The sequence below is a fragment of the Mobula birostris genome, chromosome 4 (assembly GCF_030028105.1).
Source record: "Mobula birostris isolate sMobBir1 chromosome 4, sMobBir1.hap1, whole genome shotgun sequence".
NCBI classification, from domain to species: domain Eukaryota; kingdom Metazoa; phylum Chordata; class Chondrichthyes; order Myliobatiformes; family Myliobatidae; genus Mobula; species Mobula birostris.
In genome coordinates, this window is record NC_092373.1 from 108,749,581 (window position 1) to 108,766,558 (window position 16,978).

The 16,978-nt window shown below is 41.6% G+C and overlaps 1 protein-coding gene across 10 annotated transcripts in view; it reads left to right on the forward strand.

The window, feature by feature from the left end:
* afap1 (actin filament associated protein 1) overlaps positions 1-16,978 on the forward strand; it is a 407,775-nt gene that overhangs the window by 220,671 nt on the left and 170,126 nt on the right. For all 10 annotated transcript variants that reach the window (XM_072255900.1, XM_072255903.1, XM_072255901.1 and 7 more), the window contains exons 4-6: positions 11,687-11,798; positions 13,681-13,892; positions 16,241-16,420. In XM_072255900.1, the coding sequence (XP_072112001.1) occupies positions 11,687-11,798; positions 13,681-13,892; positions 16,241-16,420 (504 nt within the window). The remainder of the gene's footprint in view (positions 1-11,686; positions 11,799-13,680; positions 13,893-16,240; positions 16,421-16,978) is intronic.

Consider the following 16,978-nt stretch of genomic DNA (forward strand, 5'->3'; position numbering starts at 1 on the left):
TTTATAGTGGGTCCGTCAGGAAAACCGTTGTGCATTGTTTGTGAAAACACTTTCTCACATAATAGAAGACATGATCCTAATAGACACTATAAAACACAACACCAGACTGAATAGAAGGAAAACTGAAGCTAGAGCTTGGGTCTGTGTTACAGAAAGAATATGTGATTAAGAAAAAGGAAGAAATCAAAAGAAGACAAAATATATTTGTTAAAAGAAATCTCATTAAGGTAAGTCCACATCATCAAGTTCGCCAATGACACGACCGTGGTGGGTCTCATCAGCAAGAATGGTGAGTCAGCATACAGAGAGGAGGTGCAGCGGCTAACGGACTGGTGCCGAGCCAACAACCTGTCTCTGAATGTGAACAAAACAAAAGAGATGGTTGGTGACTTCAGGAGGACACAGAATGACCACTCTCCATTGAACATCAACGACTTCTCCGTAAAGATCATTAGGAGCACCAAATTTCTTGGTGTTCACCTGGTGGAGAATCTCACCTGGTCCCTCAACACCAGCTCCATAGCAAAGAAAGCCCAGTAGCATCTCTACTTTCTGCGAAGGCTGAGAAAAGTCCATCTTCCACCCCCCATCCTCACCACATTCTACAGAGGTTTTATTGAGAGCATCCTGAGCAGCTGCATCACAGCCTGGTTCGGAAATTGCACCATCTCGGATCAGAAGACCCTGCAGTGGATAGTGAGGTCAGCTGAGAAGATCATCGGGGTCTCTCTTCCCGCCATTACAGACATTTACACCACACGATGCATCCGTAAAGCAAACAGCATTATGGAGGACCCCACACACCCCTCATACAAACTCTTCTCCCTCCTGCCATCTGGCAAAAGGCACCGAAGCATTCGGGCTCGCATGACCAGACTATGTAACAGTTTCTTCCCCCAAGCCATCAGACTCCTCAATACCCAGAGCCTGGACTGACACCAACCTACTGCCCTCTACTGTGCCTATTGTCTCATTTATTATTTATTGTAATGCCTGCACTGTTTTGTGCACTTTATGCAGTCCTGGGTAGGTCTGTAGTCTAGTGTAGTTTTGTGTTGTTTTACGTAGTTCAGTGTAGTTTTTGTATTGTTCATGTAGCACCATGGTCCTGACCCTAATGTAAAAGGTTGGCCATCACTGGTCTAGAGGAAACCACACACAGCTTGTTTCATACAGCTTGCTAAGGTGAACGTAACAAATGATCTATATTTATGGAGCTCACCCATTCTGTCATTACTGTGGGAGTATATAGACCAACGTGTAGAAGACTGGAAGAGTCACACATTCTCAGTAGTGAATCATCTACAATCTTAAAAATGTAAACTAAAAGCTCAAGGTGTATTTGTCACCCTGATTGAGTAGGTCATTGTGACTGCACTTGAGGAACATAGTTATGTAATTAAAGCCCATCTTAATAATGAACATAGAGTCACAGAACACTGCAGTATAGAAACAGGCACTTCAGCCCATCTAGTCAGTGCTGAAACATTAAACTGCCTAGTCTTATTGACCTGCACCCGGACCATAGCCCTCCATATCCCTCCCATCTATGTACCTATCGAAATTTCTCTTAAATGTTGAAATCAAACTCACATCCACCACTTATATTGTCTACGTGAACTTAAGCAAGGCATTCTCTACTTCTGTTGGCAGCTCATTGTACACTGTCACCACCCTCTGAGTGAAGAAGTTGTCCCTCGGGTTCTGCTTAGCTATTTCACCTTTCACCTTTAGGACTAGGGCTTTACTCTTTGGAGAGAAGGAGGATGAGAGGAGACATGATAGAGGTGTACAAGATAATAAGAGGAATAGAGAGAGTGGATAGCCAGTGCCTCCTCCCCAGGGCACTACTGCTCAATACAAGAGGACATGGCTTTAAGGTAAAGGGTGGGAAGTTCAAGGGGGATATTAGAGGAAGGTTTTTTACTCAGAGAGTGGTTGGTGTGTGGAATGCACTGCCTGAGTCAGTGGTGGAGGCAGATACACTAGTGAAGTTTAAGTGACTACTAGACAGGTATATGGAGGAATTTAAGGTGGGGGGTTATATGGGAGGCAGGGTTTGAGGGTCGGCACAACATTGTGGGCTGAAGGGCCTGTAATGTGCTGCACTATTCTATGTTCTATGTTTTTAAACTATGACCTCCAGTGGTAGTCTCACCTGACCTCAGTGCAAAAAGCCTGTTTGTATCTACCCTATCTATAACCCTCATAATTTTTTGTATACCTCTATCAACTCTCCCCTCTTTCTGCTGTGTTCTAAGGGAAATGTCCTAATCTATTCCATATTTTCCTATGACTCAGGTCCTTCAGTGCTAGCAACATCCTTGTGAATTATCTCTGTATTTTTTTCAATCTTATTGGTATCTTTCCTGTAGGTAGGTGACCAGAACGGCGTGCAATACTCCAGATTAGGCCTTGCTAACTTCTTATAGAACTTCACCATAACATCCCAACTCCTGCACTCAATACTTATGAAGGCCAATGTATCAAAAGCTTTCTTTACAACCCTATCTACCTGTGATACCACTTTGAAGGAAATATGGACCTGTATTCCCAGATCCCGTTGTTCTAACACTCCTTAGTGCCCTTTAGTTCACCTACCCTGGTTTGTCCTGGCAAACTGCAACACCTCACACTTGTTTGCATTAAATTCCATCTGCCGTTTTTCAGCTCATTTTTCCAGTTGGTCCAGACTCCACTGCAAGCTGTGATAGTCTTCCTCGCTGTCCACTACACCCCCAATCTTGGTGTCATTCACAAATTTCCTGATCCAGTTAGCTGTATTATCATCCAGACAAACAACAAAGGCCCCGGCACAGATCCCCGCAGCACATCGCTAGTCACAGCTTCCAGTCAGAGCGGCAACTATCTACTCTGTCTTCTCCTGCAGAGCCAATGTCAAACCTACTTTATCTCTGTCATTGATATTTTAAAGGAGGTGAGACCTAAAACTTAAGACAAAATAGTGATTATTTGTTCTAGATTGGTATTTCTTTGTGGCTGAAATATGTGGCCTGATTAATTCTTTTTTATGGTTATTTAAGTTTGGGTATAGTTGGAAGAGGATTGAGTGGATATCTTGTGTAACTTGTCATCTCCAAAGTAAGTACAATGTCAGCTGTAAATCTAAATGATGTGGGTGAATATTTTAACTAATTTATTCCTGTCCAGCAAAGCCATGTCATTGCTATTTCCATCAGTTAACTGCATCAGCATTTTAGGATTAAATCTTGATAAATTGTGAAGGAAATAGGTTACAAGGAAATACAGTTTGACCTCCTTATCCGCGAGTTCTACATGTGCGAATTCAACCAACCGCGAATCGAGAAAACCCAGAAGTGCTCTTCCGGCACTTGTTGTTCGAACATGTACAGACTTTTTTTCTTGTCATTATTCCCTAAACAATGCAATATAACAACTATTTTACATAGCATTTACATTGTATTAGGTATTATAAGTATCTAGATACGATTTAAAGTATACGGGAGGATGTGCATAGGTTATCGTGGATCGGGATTGAAAAAAACGGAAGTTCTCTTACTAAGTAAGTCGGAACAGGTACATCCGGTACTATTTAGCGTCAGTTAGTCAAACGTTTGTCTTAGTATATAGTATATATCTTACCTTTCTATGCATATAAAATACTTAAGAAACGTATGTTTCAGTTCGATCCAGTGACTGATCACTCCTGAGCACGCTCTCCATCCTAACTGGGTTGATGTGAAGGATCAAAAACCCAAAACCCCAAAACCCAATAGTTAAACCACTGCGTTGCTTAGTAATAATTGTAGTTTTCATCGGGACAGGGATTTTCTCACTTTATCCTTCAAAATTGTTCCCATCGTTGATCGACTGTAGCCTAATGCTTTTCCAATGACCGACGGCATTTCACCTCTTTCTGATTGCTTTATTATTTCCACTTTATTTTAAATCGTGATTGTGATTATTTTCGTGAACAGAAACACTGCAGATTCAGAACTCCACTGCCGGGTCCTAATGTCACCGCACTGAGACAGGTTAAATAAGGTCTGGGGTTCCGCTGGGTCCTAAGGTCCACCGCATTGAGACAGGTTGAATAAGGAACTTGAGCATCCGCGTTTTTTGGTATTCGCCAGGGGTCCCGGAACCAATCTCTCGCGGATAAGGAGGGCTGACTGTATATGGGAAATGAGACTGGTAACACGCACAAAATACTGGAGGAACTCAGCAGGTCAGGCAGCATCTGTGGAACAGAGTAAACAATCGATATTTCAGGCTGAGACCCTTCATCAGGACTGGAGAAGAAAGATGAGATCAGAGTAAGAAGGTGGGTGGGGAGGGGAGGAAAAAATACAAGGTTGTAGGTGAAACTGGGAGGGGGAACGGGTGAAGTAGAGAGGTGGGAGGTTGATTGGAGAAAGAGATTAAGGGCTAGAGGAAGGGGAAGCTTATAGGAAAGGACAGAAGACCAGGGAAGAAAGAGGAGTGGGGGAGGAGCACCAGAGGGAGGTGATGGGCAGGCAAGGAGATAAGGTGAGAGAGGGAAACAGGAATGGGAAATGGTGAAAGGGGAGCAAATACCAGAAGTTCAAGAAATCGGTGTTCGTGCCATCAGGTTGAAGGCTACCCAGATGGAATACAAGGTGTTGCTCCTCTAACCTGAGTGTGGCCTCATTGCATCAGTAGAGGAGGCCACAGACTGACGTGTCAGAGTAGGAATAGGAAGGAGGATTACCAGAAGATCCCACTTTTTCTGGTGGATGGATTATAGGTGCTCAGCGAAGCAGTCTCCCAATCTATGTCGGGTCTCACTGACATACAGGCGGCCACACCAGGAGCACTGGATACAGTAGATGACCTCAACAGACACCCAGGTGAAGTGAATGATAGTGAAGGGGTAGGTGTGGCATGTTCCGCTTGCAAGGTTAAGTGTTCGGAGGGAGATCAGTGGGGAAGGATGAATGGACAAGAGAGTCGTGTAAGGAGTGATCCCTGCAGTAAGTGGGGGTGGGTGATAGATGTGCTTGGTGGTGGGATCTGTTAGAGATCATGGCAGTTATGGAGAATTATGTGCTGGATGCGGAGGCTGGTAGTGTGGTAGGTGAGGACAAGAGGAACCCTGTCACTGGTGGGGTGGCGGGTGGATGGGGTGAGGGCAGAAGTTCGGTTGGACAGGAACAAGCAGAGACAACGGGTCTACCTGGACAGGCAGGTTTGTAGATCTTGGGTAGGAGGTAGAAGCAGGAGGTGTGGGATATGGGAACTATGAGGTTGGTGGCAGTAGATGGGAGATCTTCAAAGTCAATAAGGTCAGTGACGGGTTGGGAGACAATGGCCTGGTGCTCCTGTTCGAGGGGTAAGTAAGAAGAGGTGTCTGAGAGTCACTGGTAGGGATCAGTCCGCCAGACTACTACAACACCCCCTTATCTGTAGGTTTGATAGTGAGGTTAGGATTAGTGAGGAGAGAGTGGAGAGCACAGTTTTCAGGAGGAGTGGTGAAGTCAAGATGGTTGATGTCCCATCGGCAGTTAGCAATGACTTCTGGAGGTGTAAGAAGGTAGAATATAGAACAGTACAGCAATGATGTCTGCTGGCCATGGCACCTATCCCAACTGCACATGTTCTATATCCCCTCATTCCCTGTCTGCCTCTTATGGTGGTTGTATGTGTTTCTGCCACATCCCCTGCAGCATTTACCACTCTCAGCAGAAAAATATTGTCTCATAAATCACCTTCAAGCTTTCCTCTTTCTCACCTTCAAGCCATACCCTACAGTTTTTTTAACATTTTCACCCTGGGAAAGAAAAACTCTACTCTTTCTACTATTCGGTTTTTGAGTCAACTGGCAAAACCCTAATCACTAGAGTCAAGCAACACTATGACCATCTGACTGCTTCTAACAAAAAATGACTGTGTTTGTTGGTTCTAATTGTATTTACTTGTGAAAAATGTGTATTTCTTGTGACACTACTTATGTGGTGCTCTTTACCCACGGAGATGCTGCAAGCAAGTTTCTCACCGCACCAGTGTATAAACTCAACTTTGACTTCTCTTGTCACTGTGACTCTGGTTCTAGACTTCTCAACTAGAGCAAATATTCTCTTCTTATCTACTCTCCTTCTAAGAATTTTGTCTAAGTTCTTCTAAATTCTGGAGAACATAGGCCGCTTCTATTAATTCCCCTCACTGAGAGACCTGCCATTCCAGTTTGGTGATTCTTCATTGCACCTGCCATTATAGCCAGTATATCGTATTTTCCCTTAATTTTGAATCATGAGTTGCTTATGTGCATCTTTTTTGTGTCATTGCTAAGGCCTGGATAGGCATTATTAAAATTAATGGGTATATTTTACAAATTGAGCCTTAAGAGAAGTTTATCTATGATCTATTCAATCAAGGAAGGGGGATTGTAGCTGTATTAAGGGCATTCCTGGTCCTCATTATTCTGATTCTAAAATTACTGATGCAAACTACAAGTAACTACTGGATTGAAGTATTCCAGCACTTAACAATAAGGTCAGAAGGGACAAGGCAGAGGCAGTATTTCAGTGGATAGGAGGAGGGAAAGAAGTTTGAAAAGAATTAGAAAGGGTTGACTGCGTAAAGGGCTTCGGAAGGGCTTTAGAATTTAGTGTTCGGGGTTTATCTTAGACTATATGTGTTTGCTTACTTGTGTTTATTTAGGTGTAGGTTATTTTAATTCAGTCTACAAAACTATATATAAAAAGAAAAAATCAATTTTTGTGTGACTATATTTGCTTATATTCTTCTCAACGCCAGGTACCACACATTGGGATCCTAGATACAAATCTTGCTAAGGGAAGAAACTAATATGTGGTGATTTCAAAGGGATGGGCTGATCTAACTGAGCTGTGATATGGAGGGCAAACACTGAAGAAACTTTGAGGAGCATCAAAGCATCTTAACCCGTTCTAAACATTGTAAAAGCTGAGAGACATTCTGTAAGAAGTGGCAGGCCAAGGTGAAGGAAATGTATGGTCATGTTGCAGGCATGTGCCTGCAGACGGTGATTATATAGCGTGGCAGCTTCCCTCTTCCTGATTGCCTACAGAACATAGAGCATAATGGGGTATTCTTCTGTATGCCTGTAAGAAGTAGCGTTCAAATTGCAGGTCCAATTATTCATTGTTATCAATGCATTAGCATAACCTGCTCATTTATGGCTGGAAGATCTGTGACACCTTTGTCTGCAGCCATTTATGAATCTTCAGAGTGATTCTGTCTATATAGTTCAGGCAGCTGTTTGATCTGAGACGGAATATGCAATGACGATTTTTTTTGTGTGCCATACTCTGCCAGAGCCTCGGCGACCACTTTCCAAATAGTTGTCTTGGAGGAAAGATTCTGTGAATAGCCCCCCACGTCCTTCTCACAGCGCAGTCTTTTTTTTTACAAGGCCAAGTTGCGAGCTCGACACTGAACCCGGCACAGATGGAAAGCGTGCCCGGGAGTGGCCCGACTGGGTTCGAACTCGGGAACCTTCGCTCCGGAGTCTGACGCTGACGTCACTGAGCCACCAGCCCGCCAGCAATGACGATTAGAATCCTAATAATGCCCATGTGTTTACTGCAATAAACCAGAATTTGTGAAAAATGAAAATAGATATAATCCCTTCAGTGAAGAGAGACTGAGAGCAAAAGGAATTAAATGTTTTGTACCATCCTATTCATAATCTTGTCACCAGTTAGAGAGAACGCAAACAACAGGAATTCTGCAGATGCTGGAAATTCGAGCAACACACATCAAAGTTGCTGGTGAATGCAGCAGGCCAGGCAGCATCTGTAGGAAGAGGTGCAGTCAACGTTTCAGGCCGAGACCCTTCGTCAGGACCAGCAGATGCTGCCTGGCCTGCTGCGTTCACCAGCAACTTTGATGTGCGTTACCAGTTAGAGAGAGGCTTTTGAAGGGTCGCTGGGAATAAACTGTACATTTGCAATGTATTCAAATGGTTCTGTTTATCATCAGAGAATGTACACAGTATACAACCTGAAATACTTAAGTTTTCACAGACATCCACGAAAAATGGAAGAACCCCAAAAGAATGAATGACGGAAAGGCATTAGAACCCCAAAGCCCCCCTCCCCCTCCTCCACGCAAGCAGGAGCAAGCATCATTGCATGAACATCACCTCTCGCCCCACTCATTTCAGCAAAGTGCCCACCACCCGCCAAGCAAGAGCAAAGCACCCAAAGAGAGTCAACAATAATTATTGACTGCCCAACACTTTGACATGTCACACGCTCTCCCTCTCACTAACAAAGGACAGAAAGATGTCACGCATTTCACAGTGAAAAGGGAGACTAGCAGTCACTGTTAAGGTGTTATAGACTGCCATGTCGCTTTCTATTCCAAGCCGGTGAGCTCCAGGAGCGGGAATTCATCTGTAAAAAAAAAGCTCAATTTGAGTGTTGTTGCAGATCAGGACTTCAACAGAACCGCAGCCACCTTGAAAAGGGAAAAACAAGACATTAAAGAGAGGAATTTAAGCTGTTTCCACAGATGAGCTCAAAGAGGCAGCTACTCAGTGTGATCTTTATTTTATTACTATTTATTATTTTTATTATTTATGGTGCAACTGTAATGAAAACCAGTTTCCCCCGGGATCAATAAAGTATGACTATGACTATGACTATGACTGTGACTTAACTCTGCCAGTGGTCCTTCAAATGCCTCTCCTCACTGGAATGCCGTGGGTGTGGATAGCAGACAGAAGAAAGAAATAACAAGTCTACATTCTAAAAACAGACATTTATTTATTTAACTGAACCGGGCTCTGAAAAATGAAAAACTGAACTTCATCTTTCATGTGTTCCTCCCAGTTTGGGCAAATGTCCAATCTCCCATCCACTTTAGTATCTTGAGTGAGTTTAGAATTTGAAGTGTTTTGATTTTCAGTCTTTCATTCTTAGTATTTTTATTCTGTTTTCTCTCCCTTGCTTGTCTTTTACAAGATTGTTTGGCCAAATATTTAACAATCAGATAGAGATAACAGAATTTTTCATTGAATCAGCATTTCACCTTCAGAAGCTTTTGGACAAAGTCATTGATTCAGATTAAGTAATATATGTGTAGCCCCCCGGCCAGCCTCAGGGTCGCTCGGCTCAGTGTCGTCTAGGGAAACAGCCCTCGGCCCCGCCAAACTGGGTAATTAGTTTGTGTGGATGCTGTGTGATGTACCCCACCCCGCCCAAATAACAGACAATACACCAGATAGGATTAAATGATTTACAGTTTATAGATATTACTGGAACTATATAATTAATAGAGAATAAAATATAAAAGGAAAATAAAAGGCACCACACTTATCAACGTTTAATCTCTTCGTGCACAAACAGCTGGAGCTCAGGACCCTTTTTCTTCACCCTGCGACCCCTCGGACCACCTCGACCGGCCGCCTGGGACCAACATCGGTGGTTGACCAGACGCTCCACATGAGTCCGTCTCTGTCTCCTCTCCTCGCTCGGGGTCCAACCCCATTAGTGGACTCACAGCACCTGGTCCATCCTATGTCTCTCTCTCCCACCTTCTCCCCCAAAACCCTCCGCATACAATATCTTACAGACACACCAAAAACATAACAACTATCCCAATTGGTTTGTAACATCTTCTTATCAGTTACGTGATCCAAACAAACTGCTAGCAGGAGGACTTTCTCAGCAGTTAACAGAACAAAGAAGCCCTTTCAATTATAACATAACAAAGAAGCCATTTTAATTAGACTACGCAGTAACATAAAAAAAGAAACCCCTTACACTCTCCCCCCCCACCAAATAAAGTCATGTCCTCGTGACTTCTAAATAACTCGCCAACCAGTCCTGCAGACGCAGAAACCCATCCAGATACACACAATGACATTGCTCCCCAAACAGTGGACCTTCCACCCATCCACGGGCGCTACATATGTTTAGCGTGGATCCAATGATAATTCCACAGCAATTATAAACATGATATTTGTAAAACCAGGCTTGATGTAGTTTATGTCCTATTGGAAGATAATTCTTCAACGGAGGAGGGGAACTAGTTGGGTCTGGTTTCCAGAAAGAAACAGAGAGCTTTGAGACCTTCCTGCTGGGGATGGAGGTGTGTGGGGACTGGACATCCATGGTAAAAATAAGATGTTCAGAGCTAGGGAACTTGAAAACGTTGAAAAGATCAAGAACATGTGAAGCATCACGGATGTAGGTTGGAAGGAAATGAAACAAGGGAATACAACTGAGTTGAGGTATGCAGATATGAGCTCAATGGGGATGGAACAAACAGAAACCATGACCTGGTCAAGCAAGTCTGTGGACCACCAGCACTCTCCTCCGTCTGGCGGAACTTGTCCTCACTCTCAATAATTTCTCCTTTGGTTTCTCCCACTTCCTTCAAACAAAAGGTGTAGCCATGGGTGCTCGCATGGGTCCCAGCTCTGCCTGCCTTTTTGTCGGCTACATGAAACAGTCTATGTTCCAAACCTACACTAGTATCACTCCCCACTTTTCCTACGCTATATTGATGACTGCATTGGTGCTGATTCCTGCACCCGTGTAGAGCTTATTGACTACTTCAACTTTGCTTCCAACTTCCACCTTGCCCTCAAATTTACCTGATCCATTTTCAACACCTCCTTTTTCTTCCTCGATCTCTCTGTTTCTATCTCTGGAGACAGCTTATCTATTGATGCCTATTATGAACCCACTGACTCTCACAGCTACCTGGACTATACCTCTTCCCACCATGCTACTTGTAAAAACACCATTCCCTTCTCTCAATTCCTCCATCTCCACTGCAATATCTCTCAGGATGAGGCATGAACATTGATTTCTCGAACTTCCAATAATGCCCCTCCCCTTCACCATTCCTCATCTCCTTTCCCCTCTCTCACCTTATCTCCTTACCTGCCCATCACCTGCCTCTGGTGCTCCTCTCCCTTTCCTTTCTTCCATGGCCTTCTGTCCTCTCCTATCAGATTCCTCCTTCTCAAGCCCTGTATCTCTTTCACCAATCAACTTCCCAGCTCTTTACATCACCCCTCCCCGTCCCAGTTTCACCTATCACCTTGTGTTTCTTCCTCCCCTCCCCCACCCCCAGCTCTTTGTCTTTTCTTCTCCAGTCCTGATGAAGGGTCTCGGCCCAAAACATTGTCTGTACTCTTTTCCATAGATGCTGCCTGACCTGCTGAGTTCCTCCAGCATTTTGTGTGTGTTGCTTGGATTTCCAGCATCTGCAAATTTTCCTTTGCTAGTGGTTTTCAGCAGACAGCAAGTTTGATTGTTGATAGAACAATTCTGACGGTGGTGTCCGTAAAGAGGATGCTGTCCAAGTTGCATGCCATGTCTCCCATCCACTACATAATGTACTGGTTGGGCACAGGAGTACATTCAGCCAGAGACTCATTCCACCGAGATGCAACACAGAGCGTCATAGGAAGTCATTCCTGCCTGTGGCCATCAAACTTTACAACTCCTCCCTTGGAGGGTTAGACACCCTGAACCAATAGGCTGGTCATGGACTTATTTCCTGGCATAATTTACATATTTACATATTACTATTTAACTATTTATGGTTTTATTACTATTTAATTATTTATGGTGCAACTGTAAGGAAAACCAGTTTCCCCCGGGATCAATAAAGTATGACTATGACTACGACTATGAAGAACTCTGTCTCTGCTAGGTTAGTAAATCTTGTATATGTGCTTTAGCCATTAGAGAACAGTCCACCACCGCTGCCAACGTCTTCTTTGCCTGAAGGGTATTATGAAGAAGCAGTGCCACTGAGTCCAGGAAAAGCCCCAGAATACATCACTTCTCGAGGTAAACCTAACTACAGTAAGGAGTCAAATGAAGATGTATTTCTGAAATGCTGCATTTAATCATTTGCAAATTGAATAAACTTGTATATTAAAGGAAATATTTACTTTGACCTTCGTTCAAAAGATGTCCAGGTATTCTATCACAAATACAGAAAATATGGGAATATACGGTAGCTTCATTTGTACTTAAACATGTTAAAACATCTAACTTTTGCATTTGCTGTAGAAATGCTTCAATTTATCTAAAGAGGGGTTTTCTATGTAAGTTTTAATTCTATAATGATATGTAGGATATTTTCTGATAGCCACTCTATTATACCAAAATCAGTAAACTTATGGTAGCTATTTAAAAAATATTGGCCAATGATGCTTCTTGTGAAAAATATTCACAAACATGCAACAAAAGTTCCTCAGGCTCTAAATGCAGTAAAATAAAATCTGAAAATGCACTGAAAAGGTTTTAAAATGTAATGGAATCTCTTGTCAAAAATCAATTGGTACCATGAATATGAAATATGAGATTAGTAAATTACAACTGTTCTTTAATATTCATTAGGTGAATGTGCCAGATATAGTTATTATTGCTAAATTAGCTTTTGAAATTTCAGAACTTCTCTCCTTCCCTCTTGTGTACTTTGCATGTTATTATTTGAACAAGAAATTGTTCTCACATTCATTTTTTTGAAAATTCATTTTTAAAACTACAGTGGTAAAATGTGATAGTATTAATGTTCAGATTAAGTTGCATTATGATAATGTTTAAAAATTTACTTTCTGTTGTCAGGCGTCTAGCTTGAAAACAGCAGGCTGAATAGGCTTTTGCTGATGAAAGGCCATTGATCAAAAACTGTTCCCTTCTCCATGGGTACTGCTTGACCATCTAGGTGTTCCAGTCTTTTCTAAATTAAAAACAGAATAGTTTGGTGATTGGAATTTCTCACAAAATAACTAATCAAATATCACAGTATTGTTGTTCTCTGATATTTGGTGACAACATGAACTAATAACTACTGCAATAGTATTTGGTAGCATATCTAAAAAATCAATTAAATGGCAGATGGAAGTTAATGTGGTTAAATGTAACTTGGTGTATATTGAAATGTAAAGAAGAGGTTTTCATTATTTTTCAAAAATTATAGATGTGTAGGATTTGGATTATATCAAATCTGTAAGAAATTTATCCATGTACAAATCAGTATTTAGACTGTTTCAACTGTGGAGTGATTTTGAAAGTGACTTCTTTTGCAAGAGAGCTTAACACTTAGACTTGAAAATCTGAACACGCAGTGGATAAAACTCAACTGTTTGTCTCTGAATCTCCATTCACAAAGCAGAATGAAATTAATGTACAGTGCCTCTGTATCTTCTGTAGATCCTAAGCTATCTCCTATAAATGAGGAAGAATCAATTACTTCAAAAAGAATTTCCACTTTTGCAATATTTAAACAGCTAATGGAGTTTATCAAATTTTCAGCATCATGAAAATAGACAAGATATTGATCATAAAATTGACAATACTGGGCTGCAGTTTTGGAAACGTGTTGTTGAAATGAACAGAAATAACTTTCAACTTTATGTTGTAATACCGGGAACAGCGGCAAAATTTTATATATTTAAGCATATCAAATTCAGAAAATCACCTGAATAGAATTCTAGATGCAATGAATTAACTTTAATTATTTACTGTACTTCCAGGAGAATGAGACTCAATTTATGTCCAATACTCGTGTTTGTAAGGATGCTACAAATTTTCAGCAATCAAATATTTGAAAGTTAAATTATTTACCTGTTTTAGGCAGGGCAGGTTGTACTTTGATGTGTTAGCTTTTAAAACCAAACTGGACTCTATTGACCTCACTTTCCTGCATTGTCTTTTCTTACAGACTATGATTCAGATGCCATGAGCAGCTCCTATGAATCATACGATGAAGACGACGAAGATGGGAAGGGAAAGAAACTGAGGCATCAGTGGCCATCTGAGGAGGCCTCAATGGACTTGGTGAAAGATGCCAAGATCTGTGCTTTTCTTCTGCGCAAGAAACGTTTTGGACAGTGGACAAAACAATTCTGTGTGATTAAAGACAACAAGTTGTTGGTATGTTTTTATTTTGATGAATGTCTTTAGTCTTGATTACTTAGCACCAAGTATAAGTTCTGGTGAGTGAGTGGTAACTATATTTCCAACAATTTAATGTTGACATAAGGTGTGCACGAACCTGACTGTCCTTGCCCCTTGGATTGGAAAAAGCTGAAAATGCAATGGTAATCACGCATGTTGGATTTGATTTGTTTCTTTGGATAAAATATGACTTGGCAATTTTCCACATTGTGACTGTAACAAGCTCCTCTACCCTTTTTGTGTCCAGAGTTTAGCTTTATGCATATAGTTTAATGCCATTGATGTGTTCATGCTAGACCATTCGTAAGATTATAATTTGTACTAATATATAATTATGTTATTGTGCAGAGTTCACATCACCTTGTGAATCCTCATTTACGATCTGTTAAATCTGAAATGATCTCAAAGATTGAGAAACGATGTAACTCAGTCTTTTGCTTTCAGCTGAATGAGAAGAGCTAGATTAGATGAGCTCACCTTGTGACTTGATTCACCTCCTTCACCAGTCCTGAAGGCTTGTCTGGTTTCTCAGTGCTTTTTTTAATCCCTGTGCTGGAGCTCTCCTGTTGGTCAGTGGTGATCTTACTGGCTGCCAAAAAATACTCCTTCGTTGCCACAGATGTCTGACCATATTTCATGACATATAAGGAGGCTATTTGGCCTTTCACATTTATGCCGTCTCACAGAGCAATCCCATCTCTTCAAGAAAATAAAAAGCAGAAAACTGAAGATGCTGTAAAGATCAGTCTGTATGGGTGCAAAGAGGTGGTGCTAGAAAGTTTGTGATGTAGAATTTTCTCTATTTCTGCATAAATATCACCTAAAATGTGATCAGAACTTCATGTAAGTACTAAAAATAGATAAAGAGAACCCAATTAAATAAGTAACAATTGATTGAGAAAAAGGATCCAACATTACATGTATTTGTTGGAAAAAGTATGTGAACTGTTGATTTCCGTAATTGGTGTGACCCCCTTGTACAGCTATAACTTCAACCAAATATCTCCGGTAACTGTTGATCAGTCCTGCACATTGGCTTGGAAGAATTTTAGGCCATTCCTCCCTACAAAACTGCTTCAACTCAGGGATGTTGGTGGGCTTCCTTGCATGAACTGCTTGCTTCAGGTCCTTCCACAACATTTCTATAGGATTAAGGTCAGGACTTGAACTCGGACGTTCCGAAACACAGATTTTCTTCTTTTTAAACCACTCTGTTGTTGATTTACTCTTGCCTTTCGGATCATTGTCTTGTTGCATTATCCAGCTTCTATTAGGCTTCAGGTGATGGATTACTACCCTGACATTCTCCTGGAAAATGTCTTGATACAATTTTGAACTTATTGTTCCCTCAACAATTGCAAACTGTCTTGGCCCTGAGGCAGCAAAGCAGCCCCAAACCATGATGTCACAGATGCAGTCTGATCTGTTGAGTATGTGCAGTATTTTCAGATTTTATTTCCCATTTTCTCACTAATTTCCCCAGTAATATGTTCTCTCCAAATTCCCATCAATTCAGTCATTTACCTGAACCATGGGCAGTTCACAGTACCCAGCTAATCTAACAATCCACACTACTGTGACATGTTTGAGGAAATTAGTCCAAGCACCACTGTGCCAGCACTGCATCAGTGAGTGCATTTCAAATGGGGGGTGGGGGGGTGGAAAGAAGGGCTTGGTTATGCAAATTAGGAGAAATAACTGCTGATCAGTCACTCTTATTGCATTGGGAACATGTGTTAAAGGTCACTTAATAACAATCTATATTTTGATATCCCCTTTCTATACTGAGAGGCCTCAGCTTTCCAAGCTAGTTTTGGGAAGATCGAGACCTGTTTGATCCATGTCATATGACCACATGGCTATTTCACTCGATGCATTTATGTGTTGTATTGTCTGCAAAGCCTACTTCCACTTGGTTTAACTGAATCAAAAAGTTCTCACATTCTGAGGCCTTTCAAGGTTCAGTTTTCTCCATCTGAGCTGGGCCTTGCATTGACCTTTCTGTTACTTCTGACACTCTGCTGAATCATTCCTCTGCTCTCCCCCAGATCCTACCTTTTCAATAATGGATATGACTCTTACCTCTCAGAAAATGCCTTATCTCAGGAGCAGTAAGGAAGTGACATACTCTTCCATAAGGACCAGCAAGTTCTTCCGTGACAAGTGTGCTGTAAACAGCATTTACAATACCACTATATTGCTCTGTTTTAGGAAGTAGCTGCAATAATTTTGTGGGATGTGCACATTCACGATGTTAATTATGATACTCTGAAACTATTATGCAAAAGCTAAAAATGATTTTGGTACTTCATGTTTGATTTTAGTGCTACAAAAGTTCAAAAGACCATCAGCCTCAGATGGAGTTACTGCTGACAGCCCACAACGTATCCTATGTTCCAAAAGACAGCAAAAGGAAAAAACATGAACTACGGATTACCCAGCAAGGAGCAGACATGTTGGTATTGGCTGTGCAAAGCAAAGAGCAAGCAGAGGAGTGGCTGAAGGTAGGAGTGCATGATATCTTGTACGCTGATACAAAATATTGATCTTTGGCAGGACTAATCTTCTGTCATAACTGGCAAAAGCAGCAGACACTAAGTACACTATTGGATCTGCTTCATTGGAGGTGGAAGACTCTTTCAGGTTCTTGCTCAGTGTTACACCAGGAGATGTAGAGTGACCTGTAAAAATTGTGGGTCTTTGGTCATTGTGTATCAGGCTTGAGTGAATGTGGCCGACAATTTAAAAAAATCAAGACTCTGAAATGTTCATCTGATTTTGTTCTTAACTACAAGCAAAATAAGGAGAAAAAGAATCTGCACATTTACCTGTCTGAATATGGATGGAAGTTTGTTTCGAGGAGAAGGAACTTTTGGCCCATCATGTTCATTAAGAGATTTGCATGAACCTTACACTAATCCCCTACCAACTTGCAATGTTGTTATTTTTGGATATGGAGGAAGCAAGAGAACCTGAAGAAAGCCCATGTTTACAGGGTGAACATGTAGTCCACACAAAGAGTACCAGATTGAGGATTGAACCCAGTCACTGGAGCTAGGAGA